The sequence below is a fragment of the Poromitra crassiceps genome (genome assembly GCF_964638095.1).
Source record: "Poromitra crassiceps genome assembly, chromosome: 20".
Taxonomy (NCBI): domain Eukaryota; kingdom Metazoa; phylum Chordata; class Actinopteri; order Beryciformes; family Melamphaidae; genus Poromitra; species Poromitra crassiceps.
This window is the reverse complement of record NC_139637.1, coordinates 8,773,885-8,783,401: the sequence shown is the minus strand read 5'-3', so window position 1 is coordinate 8,783,401 and position 9,517 is coordinate 8,773,885. Positions and strand designations below refer to the sequence as shown.

General features: G+C 44.8%; 1 protein-coding gene across 1 annotated transcript; it reads right to left on the bottom strand.

Moving 5' to 3' along the window:
- Window positions 1-311: 311 nt before the first annotated feature.
- On the bottom strand, window positions 312-5,805 carry LOC310794837 (putative oxidoreductase YccK; the record flags this gene model as incomplete). Its single annotated transcript, XM_083656890.1, has 8 exons — window positions 5,748-5,805; window positions 5,453-5,587; window positions 4,534-4,634; window positions 3,830-3,862; window positions 3,396-3,543; window positions 2,454-2,533; window positions 2,104-2,197; window positions 312-721 (listed from the first exon to the last, which is right to left on the bottom strand). The coding sequence occupies exons 2-8, from the start codon at window positions 5,562-5,564 to the stop codon at window positions 312-314; spliced, it is 978 nt and encodes a 325-aa protein (XP_083513016.1). The 5' UTR covers window positions 5,565-5,587; window positions 5,748-5,805.
- Between the last annotated feature and the right edge of the window lie 3,712 nt (window positions 5,806-9,517).

The following is a 9,517-nucleotide window of genomic DNA, read 5'->3' as shown; positions in this document are numbered from 1 at the left end:
AAAGTATTAATCATAATTTTTGGCAATTTGTCTTATGTTATGATGTAGCACAGAGCAGCTCCAGCTTGTGTGTGGTGGAAACTGATTTGAATCTAAATTGACAAACACAACATGTGGGACAAATTCCAGGTAAAAGAATGGAGCATAGGCATCATCGACTGTGTAGTTTTTCCCATGTTTTTTCCACTACAGCGTCAAGCAAGCCGCACTATTTCTGCTTCCTCTCTCCTCCTTCCTCTCGTCCTCCTCCTCCCTCTTTCTGCCACATTCAGTCAGTCCCCCCCCCCCCCCCGCCCCCTCTTCCTCACTCTTTAGCGCCTGTACTCGTCCCCACAGTCCCCGATGAGCGCCATCAGGTCGCTGGAGCGCCGCGTCACGGCCTGCAGGGCGGCCAGGTCGTCCTCCGTCAGCCGGAGCTCGGGGCTGCAGCTGCGCAGGCTGTCTGCGATGTGTTGCCCCGCCCCCGCCACCCCCAGGCGACAGCCCACGATGACCCCGCCCACCGCCGGCCGGTCCAGGATGCAGCGCGTCGCCACGGACGCCATCGAGCAGCCGCGTCGCTCGGCGACCGTCGCCAAGGCGACGAGGAGCTCCTGGAAGAGGCTCCAGCCGCCCCACGCGTCCATCATCTTCTTGTACTTGGAGAGAGAGGAGGTGTCCAGCTCCGCCTCTGACTTAGGCTCCGCCTTCCCCAGATAACGCTCTGACAGCAGACCTCCAGCTGAGAGGAGAGAGGGGGAGGAGAGGGCAGGGAGAGAGAGGGAGAGAGGGGGATGAGAGGAGAGGGAGAGAGGGGGAGGAGAGGTGAGAGAGAGGGAGAGAGGGGGAGGAGAGGGGAGAGAGGGGGAGGAGAGGGGAGAGAGAGGGAGAGAGAGGGAGGGGTTGAAAAAAAAATGGAGAGACAGAGTGAAGGAGTGAAGATGATGGGAGGGAGGGAGGGAGGGGGGGAGGGGGGGGCACGGAGACGGTATGTGTCGTCACCATTGGAGCGACTCCATCTTAGAAACCCACCATTTTACTTCTTTACCCCACTAACCCTAACTATAACCCAGCAGGATAACTATAACCCAGCAGGATAACTATAACCCAGCAGGACAACTATAACCCAGCAGCATAACTATAACCCAGCAGGATAACTATAACCCAGCAGGACAACTATAACCCAGCAGGATAATTCATATGCTCACTGCTTTTACATCATAAAACATCAAATCAACTTCTTCCTTGTAATTGTTCCACTTGAGTGACACGTATGTGTTTAATATGAGTAATACAACCGATGGGTAAATATAGTAGGGTCAAATATGATTGGCTTGAAGTCAATGTGCTGTATCTAACACAGAGTATCTAACCCAGAGTGTATCTAACCCAGAGTATCTAACCCAGAGTGTATCTAACCCAGAGTGTATCTAACCCAGAGTATCTAACCCAGAGTGAAGTCAATGTGCTGTATCTAACCCAGAGTGTATCTAACCCAGAGTGTATCTAACCCAGAGTATCTAACCCAGAGTATCTAACCCAGAGTATCTAACCCAGAGTATCTAACCCAGAGTGTTATCTAACCCAGAGTGAAGTCAATGTGCTGTATCTAACCCAGAGTGAAGTCAATGTGCTGTATCTAACCCAGAGTGAAGTCAATGTGCTGTATCTAACCCAAAGTATCTAACCCAGAGTATCTAACCCAGAGAGTATCTAACCCAGAGTATCTAACCCAGAGTATCTAACCCAGAGAGTATCTAACCCAGAGTATCTAACCCAGAGTGTATCTAACCCAGAGAGTATCTAACCCAGAGTGTATCTAACCCAGAGTGTTATCTAACCCAGAGTGTATCTAACCCAGAGTGTATCTAACCCAGAGTATCTAACCTAGAGTGTTATCTAACCCAGAGTGTATCTAACCCAGAGTGTATCTAACCCAGAGTGTTATCTAACCCAGAGTGTATCTAACCCAGAGTATCTAACCCAGAGTGTATCTAACCCAGAGTATCTAACCCAGAGTGTATCTAACCCAGAGTATCTAACCCAGAGTGTATCTAACCCAGAGTGTATCTAACCCAGAGTGTCTAACCCAGAGTGTCTAACCCAGAGTTGAGTGTATCTAACCCAGAGTGCCGTAGGTCAGGAGCTGGATATTGTTTGCCAGACAGAATTCCTCCATCCTCGCTGCTGGTCGCTGGTCGATCAGGGAGTACTGGACCTGCAGGACAGACACAGACATGAGTACTGGACCTGCAGGACAGACACAGCCATGAGTACTGGACCTGCAGGACAGACACAGACATGAGTACTGGACCTGCAGGACAGACACAGCCATGTACACGGTCCATATATACAGTCATATGTGTGTTAGTGAGAGAATGAGAGAGAGAGAGAGAGACAGACAGAGATGGAGTCTATAGTAGTTAGTCTATTATAGTGTCTAAAGGAGGTATACGGCCTGAAGGTAGTGGTACCTGGTTGCTAGAGATGCGGATGCCTCTGCTGGTGATCTCCTCCAGTCTCTGAGTGTCAAAGTTGGTGAGGGCCAGCTCTCCTGACACAGGAACCAGATGGAAGATGGAAAAGTCTCAATAAAAACACTGATCTGGGATCATAGAACAGGTCACTTAGCCACTAGTCTCGCTGGCCAGCCTCCTCTCCCTTCCGTCTGAGGAGTCTGGCGCCGCAGGTCTCCATAGTGGGATTGCGATGGGCGGCGCTTAGCGGCAGTGCCCTTGGAAAATAGTTTCAAACAATCCAACTTGCCGTTTTCAGCGTGTTGCAACGAGCTAGCGTGTAGGTTTCTGCCGTTAGCTTGCTAGCTAGTTAGCGTTGTTGTTTTCACTGAGGTGGCAGGGCACTATTTACAGCAACACACAGGGAGGAGGGAGCAGAAGCCGCTCTGATTGACATGGTCGGAGCCAATGACAGAGCTTCTGACATCCGGCTGCCACTGAAACCGATGCCTCCAATGGGAGAGCAGAGTAGAGCAGGGGAGGGTTTATCCCAGTTATGTGTGTGTGTGTGTGTGTGTGTGTGTGTGTGTGTGTGTGTGTGTGTGTGTGTGTGTGTGTGTGTGTGTGTGTGTGTGTGTGTGTGTGTGTATGCATGTATGCATGTATACAGGACAACACAGGTGTACAAAATACAAACACAGAAAAGATAGACATGTAAGCAGAATACAACATGTATACATGTGTGTTTACATTGTAAACATCCAAATGCATGTATGACCAAACCTACATGAACACTGAAGAATATGTCCATAGAGAGACCGAGGTCAGAAAGGTGTTGCGCTATCTTTTGTCTCTCTTTTGTTTAAGTGTGTGTGTGTGTGTGTGTGTGTGTGTGTGTGTGTGTGTGTGTGTGTGTGTGTGTGTGTGTGTGTGTGTGTGTGTTCAGTGCAGTAAACATACGTATGAGTCCCTCCTGCTGCAGGTCAGACAGGTGTCCCAGAACGTCCAGGTATCTCTTGTCTCCATACTTCCACCAGTGGAACTGAAGACAGTCCAGACTGTCCACCTGCATGCGGGCCATGGAGCGCCGCACAGCCGTCTCCACCACCTGAGCACAGAGGGACGCTTCAAGGCCTGCTGCACGGTTCAAACTCCAAGCTCAATTAAAGCTTTCAAAATAAAACCTTCAGTCAGACGTCCACAAAACACTTTGAAGCTTCTGAGAAATTAAATGATTTGATTTAAGAAGGTGGTGTAGTGAGTATAGCCTCCTTCAGTCATAAGACCCAGATGAGGGAGGGCATCTTTAAAAAGACACACACTGCTCTCTAGTGGATGGAAATATGTCCACTGTAAAACATGACGGGGTTAAAACCTATTTCTCCCCAGCTCACCTTGCGATCCATCGGAAGCCATCCACCGGCTGGCTTCCGGTTTCTGACCGTTGCACTTTATTTTGACATCCACCAAGAAGGTTTTGCGCCTGTTTGTTCCTTAGTTTGCCTTTACATGTATTTCAGCAGGATATCTAAAAATGTATGAATAGATTTCCATGAAAAATGGTGGACAGATCGACCTTGGGCCAAGGAAGAATTTATTTGATTTGTCTGATGATCCGTATCTGGAATTTCCACCATTAGACATTTATCATTTTTGTCGTCACTATGACGATGAGATAAAGAAGTGATTCCAAATGCCGGGTAAAGAAATCAATTCAACTTGAAATATAAGTGATATAAATGATGTATTTGGGTATAACAACAAGTAGGAGAATTGTTCAGCATTGGCACTATTCAATTTGTAATGTTGATATGAGATTTAAACTTATCCTGCCATTTTTGTATGTCCTTGACTCCCTGGGTACGTCAAGCAATCAATCAATAAGTCAATCAATTTAATATCTAAAATGTGAATGTATAATTGACTATGATGTTTTACAATACAATTTTTCAGTTAAAGCTTGTGCAAAATCAAGAGAGAGAGAGAGTGTGTGTGTGTGTGTGTGTGTGTGTGTGTGTGTGTGTGTGTGTGTGTGTGTGTGTGTGTGTGTGTGTGTGTGTGTGTGTGTGTGTGTGTGTGTGTGTGTGTGTGTATATACCTGGCTGTTGAATTGTCCAAATATCTCCTCTGCAGGCCCATAATGGTCTGCCATGTCAAATGTGGTCAGGCCAGCATCTACATAGGCCTGCATGGCTTCAACTGGAGAGAAAGAGAGAGAGAGAGAGAGAGAGAGAGAGAGAGAGAGAGAGAGAGAGAGAGAGAGAGAGAGACCACATCAGGGAGATTCATCTATTTTCACAGAAAACTATAACTTTCAAATATGTGTGCTTGTATCCCGTGGTACTGTACAAACAGACATAATGAGTAAGGGACTATAGGCAGAAATGGGGTGTTGTATTAATTAGTCTTCTTTTGTTATGCTGTAATGTTTTAGTACTAGATAGCCAGATTTTAATATGAAACTACAGTGTGTGGTGCAATGTCTGTATATTTAATGTACTGTATGTCTAAGAGCAAGGACCACAACGGAATTAAGTTTTTGTGTACTTTTTGTGTTATCCTTGATTTCTTTTTTTAGAATTGCATGTACATTTAATGTATGGCATTTTTTTTAAACAGATCATCAAATAAATCTATCTATGAATGAACCTAGAGGATTCCCACAATGCATTGCCCTGGATATAAAATGCCAATATAAATGTGGAATGCTTTTCCTTCCTGCTGTTGCTTAATCGGATCACTGGATGTGAAGTGGCCATGATGGCCCCCTTCAGGACTGTGTTGTCACTGGTTACACAGTGGCACTGCTGGTGACAACACCTGAAAGGCACTACCAATATACAGTGTATTATCTGCTATGTTCCTGACTGTAAAGTGATTCCTTAACTTCCACATTGTCTCCCCGGGCCCTGTCATTCTGTCTTGACTCTTGACTACACCTCTCTCAGTCTCAAATGTCCCTGATGATATGATATGGACCCCGGAGCCCGGGGGTAAAGTCCTGTGTGTTGTGTCACCTGCTCTGGCCTCGTCCACCGCTCCGTGCCCCCCGGACACCTGCCACATGCCGTTCAGCACCCGGCAGATCTCCAGACCACCGGCCAGTCTGACTGTGGGCACCGCGGACATACTGCTGCTGCCTGCCTGCCTGCCTGCAACAATAATAACAACAGACGTCTAGATGTCCAAGAGCAGCACGTTTACTGGTTCATAAAGTAGAACAAGACATGCATGGAGTGTCAGTGTCGCACACAGTTATTCCTCATACAATACAACATTGTAAAAATATGTAAATGATTAAAATGCACTTACTTCACGCTCTGAATTTAATATTTAAAGGGCAGTTTACACGTAACGCCACTCACTGCAACACCACTGTTACAAAACACTTTGCGTAAGGGCGTTTTACAAGAGCCACACATCTTGATATGACGTCCCTGAAGTAAACACTCGAGTGTTCTGTCCTCGCGTGCCCTCTGCTGGACAACAGCTGTCACTTCTCTTTAGGAACACAACCCGATCTGTCAGCTGTGATTGGTCGAACAAGGCCCACGTCAGAGCAAAACACGGCAACTGGCAATTCCAGCTCTGATGTCTTGGGAAAATGTAATAATTTTGAGTGTCCGACTCTAGCCGACCAACTCTGTTTACATTTTAAAAACTGCGACAGTTCACACAACTTTAACAAGACATGCATATATTATACATCAAACTCTTGAGCTACTTCTGCTCTCACTCAGAATGTCAAAGCGATGTGATGTAGGCCTATAGTTTTTGAGATATTATGTTTGTTTGGCACAACTCATACTATTGACTGCCGTGGGGTTCCGCATTTCTGGGTGGCAAGTGACGTCACGCTGATCATTTTGCTATTGTAGAAAGCATTTCAAGAAATAACACAACTAGAGGTTCGTGTTCTCATGTTCATTATGTTGGACATACCGGTAGTTCAATTTCTACTTCAATTTTTATGGTAAAAAAACTTTGAAGGCAAAATCACTAAACCGGAAGTGCAATTCCTGCTGGAGCAAAAAATCCGGCTCAATCCTGCTCTCTCTCTCTCTCCCTCTCCCTCTCTGTCCCATCATTTCCTTGTTCGGTGTGGCGCAGATTATTTTCTCCAGGTAAAGGTAGGTAGGCTATTGTAACAGTACTTTACTGACACTTTTACTCTAACTTGACTGTTTAATGAGACTGTTAACACTGTTAAAACTGTTAGCCTTTTTGCTTATTTAGACTAAAAAGAGTTTTCTCCGTGTAAAAAAACTCTAGATTCAAAACTAGACTTGTTTACCCTGAAGTTATGAGGCCGCCGCGCGCGCACCGTCATATCAAATGAACACACCTAGAACTGACAGAGGAGAATAAGCAGTCTGTATTCTCTCTCTCTCTCTCTGTCTCTCTCTAAAAGATAGACAACAAATGTTGGTTTTAGAATAAATCCTACTCTTGAGAAAAAAAGGGAAAAAAAAGTTTTTCCAGTGTGGATGTATAAGAAACTCACATCTGATCATAGCATTACAGTGAACACAATTAGAACAATGGGCGCGCGCTCAAATTCCCCCAAAAGGCTACAAAATTTCCAAAGGAAACTAGTTGATTGTGGTTCAAGCTCAGTCTGAAGTGACTGTTGATGGACTCCTGTGAGTTTGCTGTCAGTTAGCCTAATTGCTATATCATCTCTTGTGAAATGGAATAACTTCTTGTCACATGTCGCTCTCTCAGAAACCATTTTGATATTGCAGACTGTGACGTCAGACAGATTTTAGATGCACTCTCATAGACCCTTCTCACGGGGCCCATTTTGTGTCGAAAAGGCAGGGTAAACAGGTGCAAGCAAAACACTAATGAGGGTTTCAAACTTTTGATTGGAATTTGGAAACCCTCATTAGTGTTTTGCTTGCACCTGTGTTTATTCTGCCTTTTCACACAAAATGGCCCACGTGAAAAGGGTCTATTCTCACTCGTCATTGAATTATATAGTATATAAGTAAGGGATAATGTATATTGAGGCGGTGATTACGGGGGAAATAATGACCGACAGGTGGATTGAGCCCGACGCGCCAGCGGAGGGCTTAATCGTTCACCTGAAGGTCATTATTTCCCAGTAATCACCGCCTCAATATACATTATCCCGCTTAGAACACGGCCTACAACTAAATCATTCAATAATCTGACAAAAATAATTATTCAAATAGATTTTTTAATAGCGTTTTCAACAACAAAGCGGTTTCATTCGTAATTGGCACACAAGACACCACAGCTGCAACTGGTTGGCCTAATTAGTAGTGTCTTGCTGACAAAAAGCTCTTATCAACTGATTAATCCAGGTGTGGCAGAGCAGCGGTCGGTTGTCGAGAAATAATGACCGGTGAATATTGTTGATTGACCAATCAGAATCGAGTATTCAAGAGAGCCGTGTTCTAATATAATGATATAACATCTAAATTACTGCTCCATGCATTACATGTGTGCTGCTCTGCAGTTTACGTCACTGTAGATGATGTGGTTAATGTCTCCATCTAGTGGACAGACAGTAGTACTCTTTCAGGTAGACCATTATGATGTTAGACTAGACTAGACATGAAGTTATGAGGCCACACCCTCATATCACATGAACACACCCAGAACTGACAGAGGAGAATAAGCAGCGTCTGTCTTCTCACTCTCTAAATAAATATATTGGGGGCAACTTTTGCCCTCACGGTCTAAAAATTGGGGGCTTTAACAACATTTTGGGGGCACTTTAAAAATAGTAATTACCGTAATGCATAAAGTTGCTAAAGTGTAGTGTGAACAACAGCGCTGTTTGTGTGTGTTCTTCATCGTTGTCTTCTGGCATCCAGCTTGCAGGTGCTGAGTGTGATACAGATGGGATTTAAATGTATTGAATGAAAATAAAATTATCAAAATATTGGGGGCAATTTTTGCCTCATGATCATGTTTTTTAGGGGAATTAATCTGAGATTTCTTGGGGGCATTTTTGCCCTGTGTGTGTGTGTGTGTGTGTGTGTGTGTGTGTGTGCGTGTGCGTGCGCGCGTGTGTGTGTGTGTGGCCCCTGGCTAAATTCCTACACTGGCAAACACATAGATAAATACATAGCTGAGCTGAGAGAGAGCAGAATAGACAGGGTATACTGTCTGGGGCTGGGCGATATGGTTGAAATCAGTATCACGAATAGTCACAGGGGTCAGTTTAGAATTTAGAAACATAACGTATATCACAATATGGGTCATATATTAAGCAAAATTAAAATTTGGTACTCCAATTATCATATTATCATATATTATAATTACCTGGCGTTATGATGTCACTGAATAGATGACAAACGATAGTACTGGATTATCTCCCTTTGGCACAGCTGCTACTCAATCAGTCAACTGTAGACATTCTGACTAGTCTAACCTTAACCAGAACTAACTAGCACAGAAGAAATCTAACTAATCTACCGCTTAGTGTCTAAACCACTCTGAGCTACCCCGGCACCGACTACCCCAGTCCCCAGTCCCCCTCCCACAAAGATATGAGAAGTGGAGCCCAGTCAGAGAAATACCCCCACAAATAACCCCACAACCCCACAACCCCCACAGCCCCACAACCCCACAACCCCACAACCCCACAACCCCACGGCCACAAGAAAACCTTTCCACCTGTGAATGTATAGCCCCTGGATTGCCTCACCTTAAAGGAGAGGAGGAACCTTGTGAGGGCCGATGCAGCTTAGAGACCAAACATAGAGCCCAACTGGGGACCCTCCTCCAGGACAGGCTGAGATGCAATCGATGTTCGGCTAAACATTTGACTGTTGCAAATATGGAGATGAAATTGCCACAAAAAAGAGTTGGTTGGTAGTTGAAGGTAAATAAAAATAAGACAGTGGATAACCACAATAATTTTGCACAGTTTTTTTTTAGAGAAGCATGACATTTCTCACATAGTTATTGAATACCATAATGCTTATTTTCAGATGTGGAGGGAAGGGAAGTCAAGTCAAGTTTATTTGTATAGCACATTTCATACACAGAGGCAATTCAAAGGAAGTAAGATTTGACCTCAAATCCAAGATGGCCACTGATCCCAT